This window comes from Gopherus flavomarginatus, chromosome 2, assembly GCF_025201925.1.
Source record: "Gopherus flavomarginatus isolate rGopFla2 chromosome 2, rGopFla2.mat.asm, whole genome shotgun sequence".
NCBI classification, from domain to species: domain Eukaryota; kingdom Metazoa; phylum Chordata; order Testudines; family Testudinidae; genus Gopherus; species Gopherus flavomarginatus.
Window position 1 is genome coordinate 287,019,475 of NC_066618.1, and position 16,564 is coordinate 287,036,038.

General features: G+C 41.1%; 1 protein-coding gene across 4 annotated transcripts in view; it reads right to left on the minus strand.

The window, feature by feature from the left end:
- The window catches only part of ZFAT (zinc finger and AT-hook domain containing), a 264,317-nt gene that overhangs the window by 65,806 nt on the left and 181,947 nt on the right, over positions 1–16,564 (minus strand). For all 4 annotated transcript variants that reach the window (XM_050940606.1, XM_050940605.1, XM_050940604.1 and 1 more), the window contains one exon: positions 2,068–2,155. In XM_050940606.1, coding sequence (XP_050796563.1) covers positions 2,068–2,155 — 88 coding nt within the window. The remainder of the gene's footprint in view (positions 1–2,067; positions 2,156–16,564) is intronic.

Here is a 16,564-nt window from a genome sequence, read left to right on the forward strand (position 1 = left end):
AAACTCAAATCCTTTGAATATTATCTTGTTTTGCCTTTCATCTTTATTCTCCTGCCTCTTCATTTTTTAAAACAATTGCATTCACTCAGTTCCAGCACTTGTCACTTTATGCTATCAGAACCTTTAACACTCCTTAATGTCAATTTTGTTTTGAATGGAAATATGCTTGCGATAAAAAAAAAAAAAAAAACTCTGATGACCACAAAGAGAGGATACATGGGAAAGTGTTATGCAAATATTTTTCTTTTAAAATCTAATTACAAATAGTCTTTTGTTGTATATTAGCTTGCAAAGGTTCTGTGTATCTCAGGCATAACATTTCTTTAATATATCACTGAATTGTCTCTATTAAACATGCTGTGCTTTTTGCAAAGTTCTGATAGAATCCACTCTTCATCTAAAGAAAAAAATTATAGGCCTTAAATACTAATATTGAGCAGATTTTTAACCTTCCTTATTTTTATTAGTTAAGTATGCAACACTGGGCTAGCAGTTTACAGAATGTTTCCTGACCCAACCAGTTCACCCTCCAGTACAGACACAAGCAAAACAATTCAGAAAATAAACAATGACTACGTTTTCAAGCAATTGGGATGGCTTGAATTAATGTATATAGTATACTACCCTTAAAAAAGCAAATGTATATTTGTCTACAATAATATGTATATATATTTGATATACCCACTTCCCTCACTCTTCATGCTTTTTTCTTCTCACTGTGACCTCGTCATTGTAGGAACGATGGATCAAACTGACATTCAGTGGGACTTGGGTGCTTATGAAAATGTTATCCACTCCATGTCTTACTACATCAATGGTTCCCAAACTTGTTCCGCCGCTTATGCAGGGAAAGCCCCTGGTGGGCCAGGCCGGTTTGTTTATCTGCCGCGTCCGTAGGTTTGGCCGATCAGCAGCTCCCATTGGCCTGGCGCAGCGAACTGCGGCCACTGGGAGCTGCAATCGGCTGAATCTGCGGACGCGGCAGGTAAACAAACCGGCCCGGCCTGCCAGGGGCTCTCTCTGCACAAGCGGTGGAACAAGTTTGGGAACCACTGCACTACATGTTTGCACCAGATAGCACATTTGGTCCCCAGTTCTGATTGGGGGCTTCTGGGCACTATCCACAATACAAATTAACAACAGTAATTTAGAGCATGTGTTACTGATATGACTCAGAGGTAGGAAAACATTTTGCAGTGGTCACTGTTGAAAGTAAGCATCCCATACTGACTACGATCAGTAGGATTACACTGGACTATGGCCTGACCTGTGTGCTGTATTTCAGCCAGTGATGCTTAAACTAGCTGGTTCCGTTCATGCCCCCCTTCCCACTGCACACACACACACACACACACACACTAGAGGTTTGGCTATGACCAGCTAACAAGTTACTAAAAGGGGTTAAACAACGTCTATGCTAGGTGCTAAGCAGCACTTAAAAATATGTAAATTAAAATGTGTCAGCTAAGATTTTTTTTTTTAAATGTACCTATTTATCAAGTTTAAACAGGGCCACTGTGATTCACCCTTTTTATTATCAGGGCCCTTTTTGGCTTGAACAGTAGATATTATTGAATAATAAATATCCCTTGATGTATAAATGGAATAGACACTGCATGTAGAATTAATTGTCAAAGAGTAGCACCATGAAAAGCTAGCTTTTTATTTAACAGACAAGAAGGGCTGGATCCTGGAGGATGGTGAGCACTCGTAACCCAATCCAGCAGTAGCTTTTAAGCACACAAATAGTTTAATTTACTTCAGTGGGACAATTCAGATGCTTAAGTGCTATCCTGAACAAGGGACAGAGGGCTCAGCACGTTGCAGTGTAAAGCCCATAAATATCACACAACACACCCTTTTACTCTGTTCCCACTCTACAAGTTAATGTATTGTATGTTTACAATCCAAACTCTAAAGGTCTGAAAACTCTACTGAAGTTCTAATATAACTAGTTTAGAATAAGAATGTAAGTTTTTACACAGAACAATCATGTTATATTGCTTTCTCCAGGACAGTCTTCCTCTGTTGCACTAGATGTACAAATGTTATTGTGGTTTGTCTTACCAGGGTGATTTGTCTTGATATGTGATTTTATAAGTCGATCTTCAGAAAATGACTTCTCACACACAGGACAGGAATAACTCTTTTTGTCCTTAAAGGAAAGGAAGAGATTACATTAGGAGTTCACTGGGCTGATTACTACACTCATTACACACTGAATCATATATGGCTCCCAACAAAGTTACATCCAAAATTCTCAGATGTGAATCTCGCTGAGCATTGTGAAAAGCTAATGCCATTATTATAATGAAATACAATGAAGGTGCAACATAAAATTATTCTAAAAACTCCGTATCATTAATCCTGGGATGATTTAGTGCTTTGATTTGTAGCACATGGGGAAAATGTTAAATAAATTAAAGCATTATGATCTACCTAACTTTACAGAATTGGGAGGTAAAATATTACTGTACAAGTCACACATCAGAAGAAAAGATGAAGGGTTTGATGTGAGCAGGAGTATTCAATTTTCTCATCATTTGATCAACTCATCCTTCCAAAGCCAAAGGAACAGATCCCACTGTGGCCTTAATTCTGCAGGCCTCAGCCAGGACATACCTTTCTACCACAGTTCAATGGGACTTTGCTAGAACATACTGTGATTTCATTAAAAAACCAAAAAAACCCAAACAAGGTCTATGGTTTCTAAGGCCTTGGCTACATATGAGAGTTACAGCGCTGGTGGTGGCTTTATAGCACTGTAACTCACTCCCTGTCCACACTGGCAAGGCACATACAGCGCTGTATCTCCCTGGCTACAGCGCTGCTTGTACTCCACCTCCACGAGAGGAATGAAGAGAATAGCGCTGCTGCTGCAGCGCTGGGGTGCCAGTGTAAACAGGGAATAACCTTAGCACGCTGTAACTGACCTCTGGAAGCTTCCCATAATCCTTTTAAGTAAAGATTACTCTCTTTGTTTTGTTGTGATGCCTCTCTTTATTTTGTTGTCAACTCTGGGCTCCTGAAGCTGCTTATCTAAAAAAACAAACACAGCTACTGTTTGCTGTGAATGAGTAGAGGCAGAGGCTCCCTTTGGAATGCTCATAGCTACTGTTTGCTTGGAGAGAGAAGCAGCGCGGCAGGCGGGCCGGGGGGGGGGGGTGTCCGTTTCGGAGCAGCTGCTTATCTGGTCTGTGAGGAAAAAAAGCTGTTTGCCTTCAGTGAGTGAGACAGGGGTGGGGAGTGGGTCAGAACTTGCAAGGCAGGGAGCTGACACAGTGTCAGCTCCAAAAGTCCACTCTCTCTCTCCCCCACGCTCCCTGTCACACTCCATCCCACCTCGCTCTTTTGAAAAGCACGTTGCAGCCACTTGAACGCTGGGATAGCTGCCCATAATGCACCGCTCCCAATGCCGCTGCAGATGCTGCAAATGTGGCCATGACAGTGCGCTGGTAGCTGTCAGTGTGGCCAGACTGCAGTGCTTTCCCTACACAGCTGTACGAAGACAGGTTTAACTCCCAGCGCTGTACAGCTGCAAGATAAATGCCAGATAAATATTCAGCACTAAATACAAATACATTATTATTCAACTGTTTCAAGTTAAAACAATTTGTCAGAGTTTCATAAGTGTTATAAAAACACTATTGATACTACAGATCAAATGGAATTAGGGAGAGTGTTAGCAAGATCTTTGTTTTCTTTTGCATATGTAACATTATTATTAATTATTATTAATTACTGTAGCACTAGACACCCCAACTAAGACAGGGACCCTTTTGTGCGAGGTATTACATAAACACACAGTAAGAGACTGTTCTTACCCAAGTTCCAGGGGACATAAACAAATGCTTAAGTGCTTTAATAAATCAGGGTCTTGTGACAGATTTTAGTTACCAATCAGCCTGAGGCGTCAGGTGATCAGGCTGAGGCCACACCACCGTTTGGGAGGAGATGACGAAACACACCAAGGGTTTAAATTTTAAAGCTTGATTAATAAAATAATAAAACAGCAGCAGAGAGTGATGGGTGCTCCCCACGTCACTCAGAGGAAGGAAGAGAGTGTTAGTGCCCAAAGCCCCAACCCAATTTCATACTCTCACATGCTCTACCCACAGCTGGCTAAGTCTGGGTGTAACGTAAGAAGAAGAGGGGGAAGGGTGGACAGAAGATCTGTCCTGGACCAGGCCATCTGAGGTCCGCTGTTGATCTCCGCCTTGCTTGGGCTCTCAGGAGGGTTTTTAAGTTCTAGGTTCCTTTGGGGGTATGCCATTCAGGACCTCTGTGCATGGTGCTCTTTGTACCAGTCCCACTCGGCTCGCTGTGGCCTTTTCGGCTGCTCAAAACACACTGGCTCCGGAGACTTTGTTTTCTCTCCTGCTGGCTTTCACTGTCGCTGCCTCATTCGCTTTCACTGCTATTTCTGCAGCTCTGCATCTCATTCGCTCTCACTGTTTTCGCTGCTATTTTTGCAGCTCGGCTTAACTTAGTTCTTCTTTTCTCACGGTGGGGCAGCTGTAGATTTTTCGTCTAGCCCATGACCTTGGGCCAGGGCCAGCATCTTATCGCCACATGGAGCTAGCTGAAGTGCCGAGTTAACCCATTCTCTGCTCTCTTCCTTCTTTTCCCCTCTTGGCCTGTCGCACCCTGCAAGGAATCTTCCATTCCACATTCACACCTTTGGCCTCCCCCGAAATGCCTTGCGATGCTTGCAAACACGTTAGCAACATACAATTCTGATTTTCCTCCCCACGGGACCCCCTGAGGGAGGGAATCTTTGGACCTGTGACAGTCTACATTATGAGTCTATCTTCACTAATACAAACATACACCATTATAAACAAATTATTGGACGTCCCTTATTTGTCAATAGTTGCATAACATTTTTCATTTGTGAGGCGGAGAGGAATTTTGGAAGGGATCTTAGCTGCACTTTATCCCCATGGAACACTCTATAAAGTGGATCCGCAAGTACAGCTGGAATCTCGCTAACCCTTCTTGCTGAGGTGATGGTCACCAGGAAAGCAGTTTTGAGAGAGAATAAAAATAGTAAAAACGAGCAGTCCTTTGTGGGTTCCAAGAGAGATGCCAGTCATGAAGAAGGCGACTCTTGAACTGGTAGGTACGCATGGATCAGGCCTTTGATTGTGGGGAGTGAAAATAGTGTGTAAGCCTGGAAAGATAACATACCAATATTGCACAAAGAACAACACTTAATTGAACAGATAGTCTTCCTGTTTGCTTCAAATAGAGAAACTAGTCCTGGATACTGTGGATAGCAGCCTCTGAAGGATACAGGCCTGCTAAGTATCCAAGATGGAGAATCTTTCCTATTTCATCCTAGAAAGGAATCTGATGGATGGTTTCCTCCTTTCTATTAGAAGGTCCTAAATGCCAGACTTAGCTGACTGAACCTGAAAAGCCTTCTCCAGGGATAGGGACATGAGGCAGCCTTCCTACCTTTGGGAGTTCAGGCAATGCCCATGCTGTACAGGCATCCTCTTCTTTCTTCTTCTACTTAAGAAAAACTAATTAACTGACAATCAACGAAAAACAAAAATATTCCCCAAATGACAAAAGAAAGCATTAAGTATACTGCATACAATCTGAGCGTGCTGTACCTCTGGTAGTTAGAAACTAAAGGCGGCTGGGAACACTCACGCTTTTATATCATCTAAAGCTTCCATAAGGGGAAAAGGAGAGAGGAGTGAATGCTCCCAGTGGACAATGTTCACTAGAAGATGCTAGAAGCTTGTAGTGCAGGTGACTTGATCTCACAAATGGAGAATATGCAGAGGCACCTCAAAGAACTATTAATTTGAGGGGTGGAAATGAGAATAAGAGGCATAGCTCCATTAGATCCCAATCTGCCACAAATGACTTTGCAGCGCCAGATTTCACACTATCTAAAATGATAGACGTTAGTATGTTAACTTTTAATTAGTGTGGAATTGTATGTTTCCAAATGCTGGATTCCTTTTCAGCAGTGTTTTTCAAACTTAGGGTCCCAATCTAAAAGGAGGTCTATTGTAAGGGGGGAGAGGGTCACGAGAGCATTGGCTTCTGGCTGGGTGCCCAACTCTGAAAGTAGTGCTACTGCCAGCAGCAATGCAGAAGTAAGGATGGTATGGTATGGGCGGGGAGGAGGCAGGAGGTCTCACTTTTTGAGGGGCATTTTGAGAGCCTGAAATATTTTCAAAGAGGATCCCAGAAAATAAAGTTTGAGAACCCTTGCTTTTCAGTGTTTGTATTTAAAGTTTTAAAAACATATGCAATGCTAAAATTATTCTGATCTAGTGGCTGTTTACAGTGGCCCATGTGAAATGAGTTGGTGGATCTCAATTTATTCCTGAAATCTCACCACATCTTATTATAAAATTTAAACAAAAAAATAAAATATTTATTAACAGCATAGAGATGTTTAGCTTTTTTTCCAGTTCATTGTACTGTTAAGTATTTTCAGAGGTGTTTGGAGCATTTAGATAGGCACCTCTTATTTTAGAAGTCTAAACAAATTGAAAAAACTCATCAGGAATTACTTTCAAAGAAATGTTATATTCAGGACAGAAAGAAATAGTAAGGATGTTAAAATTAAGTGGAAAAACACACCCACTAATATCAGCGCACAAATGGTTGTACTCATATCTATTTTTCTAGCTCTGAGGAACATATCCACCCAAAATGATCAAAACTGGTTGCCTAACATTAGGCACTTAAATAAGTACTCCGATTTATAAGAGGTGTTGGGCACCCGCAGCTCCCATTAAATTTAGATATCTAAATTTAGGCCCCAAGTTTGAAAATGGCGACCACAGTACATTTCACTCTTGCTTTGCTTTGTGTCACAAAGGGGACATTCTTCTGATGTAGTTTTTGGTAGGTAAATACTGTATTACGTTGAGTTATATGGACTTATATGGATATTTCTGGGCCTGTAAACAGAGAGGTGTTTGTACAGAACATATAGAGACACATATACTTTATACAAATTTACAAATACACACCTATATAGCTGACAGAGAATCTTATTTTCAAATTACCAGTAAATACATGTAGAGCTACAGTACCAAGAATATTTTTTTTCCAGGATGACTGATTTTAACATCAAAGCCTTTAAAAAAATTGTAGTCAAAATCTATTTCCTTGGGCAGTTAGAATGTCATCTTTACTAAGTTCTATAATATAGGCTCTTCAAAAAACTGTGTTCTTTGTAGTCTCACACAGAGATTGTACTTCTTAGCACACAGTGCCTTCAAAGTACGCCTTGTCAACCTCCATAGTCCTATGGAGTGCATCCAGCTGAAGCTGAACCTTTCAGAATTGCTTGTCCAAGTCAGCGCCACAGAGTTTCACAGCGTTGCGTCATCTAGTTCTGAGTCTAAGAATATTCCTGTCACTCTCCTTCTGAGAGCTTGTTACAGCACTAGTCCTTCAGAGTAACCCTGTCACTCTCAGAGCTAGCCCTTAAGAATTCCTCTGTTACAAATTAAGCATTTCAGAACTTACCCAGGTCATAAATGCAGAATCTCAAAGAGGGCCCCCATCACAGCTCTTGCTATTTTGAGTGCCCTTGTCATGGATGATGACAAAGCTGTTAAAAGGACTCAGATGTAGGCTGTAATAATGCCTCCAGCACATTCACATCATCTGATTTTTTTCACCTTTTGTAAGAATAAACATAATTTATCCTATGCCTTATGGGGACACCTGCATTTTAAATGCCTTTGAAGATTTTCTGAAGGACACAAAGAGGCAAAGTGCTCTGTGAGATAGCTCTACCTTGTTATAGATTAGCAGCACAATCCAGTCAGCCACTTCAATTTCAAAATCACAACCGGTTCCTGAGACTTAGGCCAGGTCTACAATAAAAAAAACAGATCGACCCAGCTACATTGCTTAGTTATAGTTAAACGATATAGTTAAACTGACCTAACCCCCAGAGTCAACAGCACTAGGTTGACAGAAGCATTCTTCTCCCAACCTAGCTACCACCTCTTGTGGAGGTGAATTAATTACAGGGATGGGCAAACCTCTCCCATTGCTTTAGTGAGTGTCTACACTGAAGCGCTACAGTGACAAAGCTGCAGCAGTTTAAATGAAGATGGAGCCTTACTTAATGTCTCTATTAACTAACTTAGAGAAAATGCAAGAAGCTTAAAAAGAAAATAATTTCTAAACAAAGAAAAACAGTCCGATTTCTTACTCTGTGAAGACAACAGAATCAGATTCATAAATGCTCTCAAACCTTGCGAATTAAGTAGTCTATTATAAGCAGGTGGAATTTCTTAATTTAACCATGCTATACTTCATTACAAAATAAGGCCATTTACACATATGCCTTTCATTATATGAATGTATTCAAATCTTGCTACAAACGATATATTACGAATTCTACACACAAAGAACAGTCCATTGAACAGTATTGCTTCCCTGAAGCACATGCAAGCTTCAAGATTAATTAAATGGGTAAGTGCACTAGTATACAAGCATTTAAAAAATCCCAGTCTTATGATACACAGCACTTAAAATATGGACAGACTACTGCAAAATTTATTTAATGAAGCAAAAGTGCCAAACCTGATCTTAGCCTGGATACACTAGAAACCAACAATAGTAGGATAGGATATAGCACATGCCAGTGGAGATGCTGTTTGAAGTGGCAAGCAACTATGTGATGTAACAAACCTCTCCTTTGTATACACTGAGTGAAATCCTGATCTGACTGAAGTCTTTGGGAATTTTGCCATTTTGACTTCAATGGGGCCGGATGTTGCCTGCTGTTTTTATTACTAGAACGATTTTGCTAGCAGTTTTCCTAATAACTGACACAGTTCAAGAAATGCATCAGGGTGAACCTGGCATAAATCTCCTTGTGGCCATGAGTACACAGAAATTATTCAGGTCCAAATTAGACAAAGTTGGTACAGAATGAAAAATTAATTTTTATTTCTTTTTTGTTCTAGGGATACTTATTGATTTGGAGGAAAAATCTGCGGAGACTGATATTACTATTCATTACGTGTATTTAGGTAGCACCTAGAGGACTCAGTTAGGAATTAAGGCCCCACTATGGTACTATACAAACACAGAAAAAAATGGCTGATGGCTCCCTCCCTGAAAAGTATACACTAAGTAAATATTAACTATGAAAATGATATGAATATTTGACATCGTTTTCTCTACACTTTGATTCTGAGTGACTCAGAAGTATACACATCAAGATCGCAAAAAGTGACAAGGAGTCCTGTGGCACCTTATAGACTAACAGAAGTATTGGAGCATAAGCTTTCATGGATGAATACCCACTTGGTCAGATGCATGTGGTGGAAATTTCCAGACGCAGGTATTAATATGCAGGCAAGAATCAGTCTAGAGATAACAAGGTTAGTTCAATCAGGGTGGATGAGGCCCTCTTCTAGCAGTTGAGGTGTGAACACCTAGGGAGGAGAAACTGCTTTTGTAGTTGGCTAGCCATTCACAGTCTTTATTTAATCCTGAGCTGATGGTATCAAATTTGCAAATGAACTGAAGTTCAGCAGTTTCTCTTTGGAGTCTGGTCCTGAAGTTTTTTTTGCTGCAGGATGGCTACCTTTAAATCTGCTATTGTGTGTCCAGGGAGGTTGAAGTGTTCTCCTACAGGTTTTTGTATATTGCCATTCCTAATATCGGATATTATGCTTATGCTCCAATACTTCTGTTAGTCTATAAGGCTATAAGGTGCCACAAGACTCCATGTCGCTTTTTACAGATCCAGACTAACACGGCTACCCCTCTGATAATTAAGACTGCAGTAATTTTCAACACAAGTGTCTATTATTCCTTCCATTAATCACCCTAGAACAAATGGGTTCTCTGAAAGGGCTATACAAACCTTTGAGAAATTATCCTCATTTGATCTATATTGCACAGATAAGACTGCTAATCCATACGAATGAATGTCTATTCAATGCCCTGGCCACTATGCAAAACATTAAAAAAAACCATCCCGGTTGTAATATCAACTGGTGCTTCTGCGTACAATTCAAGGTACTGGTGGTTCTTAATGCCTTAAAAGCCCAAGACTGGGGAAGAACAGACAGCAGAACATTTTTGGTAATGAACCCTCAGCCCTGAAATTTGATTCCTCTGAAACTCTACTGAAGTCCAAATTTGGCAACTTTTAGGATACAATGCAAAATAGCTATTCAAGCATGATCCTTAAGGAACCAGAACAGCAATTATTACAGACAGGTGGAGGGTGATTCATGGTTTCTAGCGCAATTGACTGATAATTCCTAATTTATCTTTGGAACATACTACTGAGATACAATGTGATTGGCTGAAAATAATTTTTTAGTATTTTCTCAATGTTTAAAGACCAAATGGTGCATTCCTAATTTGCACAAGTTACAGTAAGTGCCAGTTATGTGACAGAAAATGTTTTGTACTATTGCCCTCCCAGAAGAAAAAACAATCTCACATGCAGGGTCAACTGCCAATGCTGGATATGCAGTGCTCTTGCAGCTGTATCAGTCCCAGGATATTAGAGAGACAAAGCAGATGAAGTAATATCTTTTATTGGACCAACCTCTGTTGGTGAGAGAGAAGCTCTGTGTAAGCTCAAAAGCTTGTCTCTCACCAACAGAAGTTGATCCAATAAAAGATAATACTTCACGCACCTTGTCATGCTGGATATGACAACATTCAACATGATTTCTTGAAAATGATAGTAAATCTGCCGGCCACCATTACATTTCAGTGCTCAAAGCCAAAATTGCAAGCACGCTTGCCTGCCCAATCGGCCAATAGTTGCTTAGGAAACACCTTTGGCTCTCCACCATTTCCTAAAACTCCATAGCCATTGGGAAACCAAGGCTCAGTGTACTCTGCAAGGGAGCCTGATGACAAATTGGCCATAAAGAAGAGGAACTAGGGAAAGAGACAAGTGATTAGGGAAACAGAAGAATGGGTAAGGCACAAAGGAAAGTGTGGCTAGGAGGGCAAGAAGAGATAAAAACACATCAGTAAAATAGACTGATACTGGCTTGCGGCAGGAGGCAACAACAAGTTAAGAATAACCCTCAGGAAAAATAGTTCCCTCCGTTGTGCATATTGCCCTCAGTCTTCAGCTTTGCACAACATAGCACCATTTCCTCCTCACAGAGCAATATGTTTTTTGCTACTTCTCTTGCAGATAGTTATTTTTTTTATCATGCTAATAAAATAAACAAAAAATTAATATAGACGCCTACAAGAAACTTGTACTCATAGCCAGGAGTCTCAATAGTTTTAGACAAGCAGCAGCTTACATAAACAATGTAAAGATATGTCTAAATGCCAACAATGAAGATGAGAGAAGCCAAAAAAGGAAACGGACAGCACTATTTACGCTTGAAATGAATAATGCAAGAAACAGCCCAATGTCACAAAACTCCTGCTCTGGCACAATGGGATTCATTCACCTCATCACCAAGTCAAAGTATTGCTAACATATCACAGCACTTCAAACATTCCATCAAAATTCTACCGTCTCCCTATTTATTTCCTCCCTCCACACATCATCTTCCCTCTCTCATTTCCTTCCCAACCTATTTATAATGTTTTATCCTTGCATCTTACCATTTGAAAAAGAAAAACCTCTTGTATTTTGACAGTTTGACTCATGAAATTTTGTATCATTTTACAGCAATAAAAACAAAAAAGAAAAATGTCTTTAACTCCTCAGTAGAGGATTATTATGACTAATTGGCTAAAGGCCAGTGCTATATGTTGCTGTGCAATCCTTCTCACGTGCATCTACTAATGCATTTCATCCTATCATGCAAACCTCTTCTGTAACAGCCCTCAGTCTTCCTTAAGGAGAACTTATTCAGGACAGATCTACCCTACAGTGCTACATTGGTGCAGCTGCACCACTGTAGTGGGTCTGGTGAAGATGCCCTATGCCAAAGGGAAAGCGTTCTCCCGTCAGCATAAATACTCCACAGCGAGAAGCGGAAGCTACGTTGGCAGGAAAGCGTCTCCTGCCGACATAGTGCCGGTGTGGACAGCGCGAAACTTGCACTGCTCCGGGGGGTGGGGGGGGGGCTTTTCACATCCCTGAGAGACGTATGTTATATCAACTTAGGCTGTAGTGTAGACCTGCCCTCATTTTGCAGAAGTATACTATCCTGGAGCCTTATCCTGTTTCCATTAAACTCAATGGAAATTTTGTTATTGACATCAATGGGAGCAGGATCTGGCCCCTGCACAGAACTTCTGGGATGCGAAGGAGTATCCAGAACAGCCCAACTCACTCATTATCATTGTGACCAAATCAAAATTTTCAGAAGTAAAAGATAAAGATGCCTGCATTAAACCAACATCACATATTCCTGCAGAAAAGGACCATTCTTACGCTGATGATAATTTACTAATTTACATGGAAAGTGCTTGCATATTATGGTGATGGGAGCTATGAAAACCCCCAAATGATAAATTAGATAGGAGCCTAATAGCAGCAATGACTAAAAACATAAAGGTCCCAGTTTCCATAAATAGGAGGAGCAGCAGCAAACCATATAAGGTTTGCAGCAAGAACTTGAAATTTGGCCATCAGATATTGCTCGGGTCAGGAAGGTGACTTTTGCTAGCCCCATGAAAATCTGTTAAGATTTGAGCAAGGTATGAGCTGTTGAACATTGTCATTTTCCAGTCTGTTTTGTTTAGCACAACTTGTTCCTGGCTTGCTGCAAACATTCTACTACCCTTGCACATATACTGCTCCAGCATCTTGGCTCAACTCATCACACATAACTACTCTGAATCGGACGCAAACAAAATGACGGCAATAGCTGCTGCCCCTTTTGCTTGGAATGATGCAAGAGACTGCAGGAAAATAATTAATATTCATATGATTAATGCAATTGAATATCACCCAGGAGAACTGGGTTCTATTCCTGCCTTGTCACAGATTTCCCATGTAGTGCTGGGCACGTTACTGTAACCAAAATGTTCACATCTGGCTACTAATTGTGTCCCCTTCACTTTCTGGAAGGATCCATTAGCTGGATATTTATTTGTTTTTAAAGGTATGTAAGAGTGAGTGTTCCCCTTAGGCAGCTATGCTTGCAAACGTTGGATGAAGTTAGAAATTGTGCTTTATTCAGAACCAGTTTTACTAAACATATTCATCTCAAGGAATTAATAAGAACTGGTATTTTTACCCTTGTAAAATAAATACTGATATTTGTAAAATACTGTATTAAACCAATTATCAATAAAGATGCATATGTCATGGGAGTGTTAGAAATGGTCTTATTACAAATTCTGCACCTCATCAATAAGAAAAATCCTATATTCCTTAGATGCTCATCAAATATTTCTTATGAAATTTAAAACCCTAGCTCATGATATTGAAATACACTTTAAACTCATGCTTGGGATATAAATCTGAACAACCTTATGTAGAAAATATTATTCAGTATATAGTAAAGAATTCAAATAAAAGTATGAACCTTGTGAACGAAGAAAATTTGCTTTCCGCTAACTCTGGCAGTTAAAAAGATTGCCAGTACACATCTATACTACTTGGGTACATATGCACCATTGGGGTCAAATCTGAATCCTCTAGAAAGCAGATACTACTGGAACTGTATATACTTTCCCTCAGTTTGCTAAACTGTCACACCAGAAGGAATAAAAAAAGATATTGCTGTCTCAGTTGTCCTGAGGTGACTTCTATTTACTCAGAAACTATACAAATTATGAAAACATGGGAGGAGAGGGAAGGGATTGTAGATCTATATTGACAGTCTAATCGAAGAACCAGAGTTATTAGATAAATAAGTTCTTATCTTTTTTCAAGAATTGTCAATATAAACCTTCACACTTGTTACTAGCAATAACCACCACCTAACAAGGTGGATCTGAAGAGGGCACAACTGTTCTGAAGTGGGCATCTCCTGAAGCTGTCAAATTAAGACATTATTGTAGTGCAAATACGTGAAGTTAACTCAGGGTTTCTCAAACAGGGGTCGCTGCTTGTGTAGGGAAAAGACCCTGGCGGGCCGAGCCAGGCCGGTGTGTTTACCTGTCCCATTCGCAGGTCTGGCCGATCATGGCCCCACTCGCCACGGATTGCTGCTCCAGGCCAATGGGAGCTGCTGGAAGCAGCAGGCCGAGGGACTTACTGACCTGCAGATGGGGCAAGTGAACACACCGGCTCGGCCTGCCAGGCGCTTTCCCTACACAAGAGGCGACCCCTGTTTGAGAAACCCTGAGTTAACTGAAGATAGCAGCCTTGTATGTCTCATACACGGAAACATCTCTCTCATATGCCACAGAAGCTGCCTTATCTCTGATGAAAGATATTTTTCTAGTACCAACCCTCCACCTCAGGAGAAGAAATCATGTTTTACCAACAAGCAGGTCATCTTTCTAGACTCCTTATCTCAACATCCTTTTCCTCTCTGATCTCTCCTTAGCTGCAGGAACTACAAAAGAATCAGTTACCAGGCAAGTTAAAAAAATTATATTCGAAGCCTTGAGATGTTACCTGGTATATAATGGCAGTCTGGTTAGATGCAGCAGGTGCCACCACAAAGGAATGAAAAAGAGAAGTTGCTTACTTTGTACAGTAACTAGAGTTCTTCAAGATGTGTGGTCTCTATCTGTATTCCATTGTGGGAGCATATGCACTCCACATGCTTGAGACCAGAAGATTTTTGCTAGCAGTGTCTGTTGGTCTGTGCCTGAGCCCTTCCTTCCTCTCCTCACACTCTGAACCGAGGATATAAGGGGTGGTGTGGACCAACGACCACCACCCCAGTTCCTTCTTTATCGTGAATCATATGTAAGGCTCTGAAGCAGAGGGGAAGGAGAGTGGATCATGGAATACAGGAGGGTGGGTAGGAACCACATATCTCGAAGAACTACGTTACTGTACAAGATAAGTAACTTCTTCTTCATGTGATGGTCCTTATTGTATTCCTTTGTGGGTGGCTGAGGGTATGTCTACACTACCCACTGGATCGGCAGGTAGTGATCGATCTATCGGGGACTGATGCATCGCGTCTCATCTAGACGCGATACATTGATCCCCGAATGCGCTTCCCGTCAACTCCGGAACTCCACCAGGGCAAGAGGTGGAAGCGGAGTTGACGGCGGAGCAGAGGCCTTCGATCCCACGCAGCAAGGACGCAAAGTAAGTCGTAGCTGAAGTTGCATAACTTAGATCGATCCCCCTCAGTGTAGATCAGGCCTTAGAGACTAACAAATTTATCTGGGCATAAGCTTTAGTGACCAAAAAGATATAATTTGCTGCCACTCATTTAGAACATTAGAGAATGTCATCAAGGATTGACATAGCCTGAATTTCAATGGTTGGAAGCTGAAGCTATGCAAATTCAAAACTACAAATAAGGCACAACATTTTTAACAGTAGCTGTAATTAACTACATCGACTTCAGCTATGCTGTTCTTGTAGCTGAAGTTGCGTATCTTCGATTGATCCTCCCCTCCCCCCAGTGTAGACCAGGGGTGAGAAGCAGTATTAATTGCAGAGGAGAATGCACTGGCCTCTATGGTATCCATGCCTGCAGGGCTGATGTGGTGAAAGATGTGTCAACTGCAGAAGCTTGCATCCGGGTGTAATGTCATGTGAAGGTATTGATAGAACCCCATATTGCTGCTTTACAGATGTCAGTAACAGAACATCTTGAAGGGAGGCTATCGAAGAGGTCTTGGCGGATGGTTGTCTGTTAACTCATAACACAGCAGAATGAAGCTTGGAATCCACTTTGAAAGGCCTTGGGAAGAGACTGCTTCCCCTCTCATCCATTCAGCAAAGGATATAAACAGTCTAGGCTATTTCCTAAAGATTTTGTTCTTTGTAGGGAGAATGCCAAAGCTCGACAGACATCGAGAGAATGAAGTCTCCTATTCTCACTGGTGATGTGAGGTTTTGGGAAGAAGACTGGTAAGTGAATTGTTTGATTCAGATGGAAAGCTGAGATTACTTTGGGAGTAAATCTGGAGAAACTTTGTCTTTATAGAAGTTTATGTATGGTGGATCAGCCATAAGAGCCCCCAGCTCACTTACCCATCCAGCTGAGGTGATACAGACCAGAAAGACAAGCTTCACAGATAAGTGGGTCAAAGAGCATGAGGCGAGGAGTTCAAACAGAAGCCATTTTAATGTTGAGATGACCAGACTGAGGTCCCATGATGGAGCAGGATTTATCACAGGAAAGAAGGTTCAGACCAGACATTTCAGACATCATGAAGTCACAGGATGGATGTAGATGGAGTGGTTGTCAACAGGAAAATGACAGATGGAAATAGCTATTAAGTGTACCCAGAGGGAGTGAAGGGAAAGACCTGAAGTCTTTAAGGAAAGAAGATATTCTGATACGATGGGGTGCCAAAAGTCATCCAATGTCATCATAGCCAGATAACCCCAAACATGGAACCTTTTCCACTTAGCCGTGTGTTACTCTCTAGTGGATTCCTTCCTACTATTGTTAAGGATAGCCTGAACAGCTTCTGAATGTGTCATGTCTAGGTTCAATGCTCATCAAAATACCCATCTGTCAGGGGGAAGAAA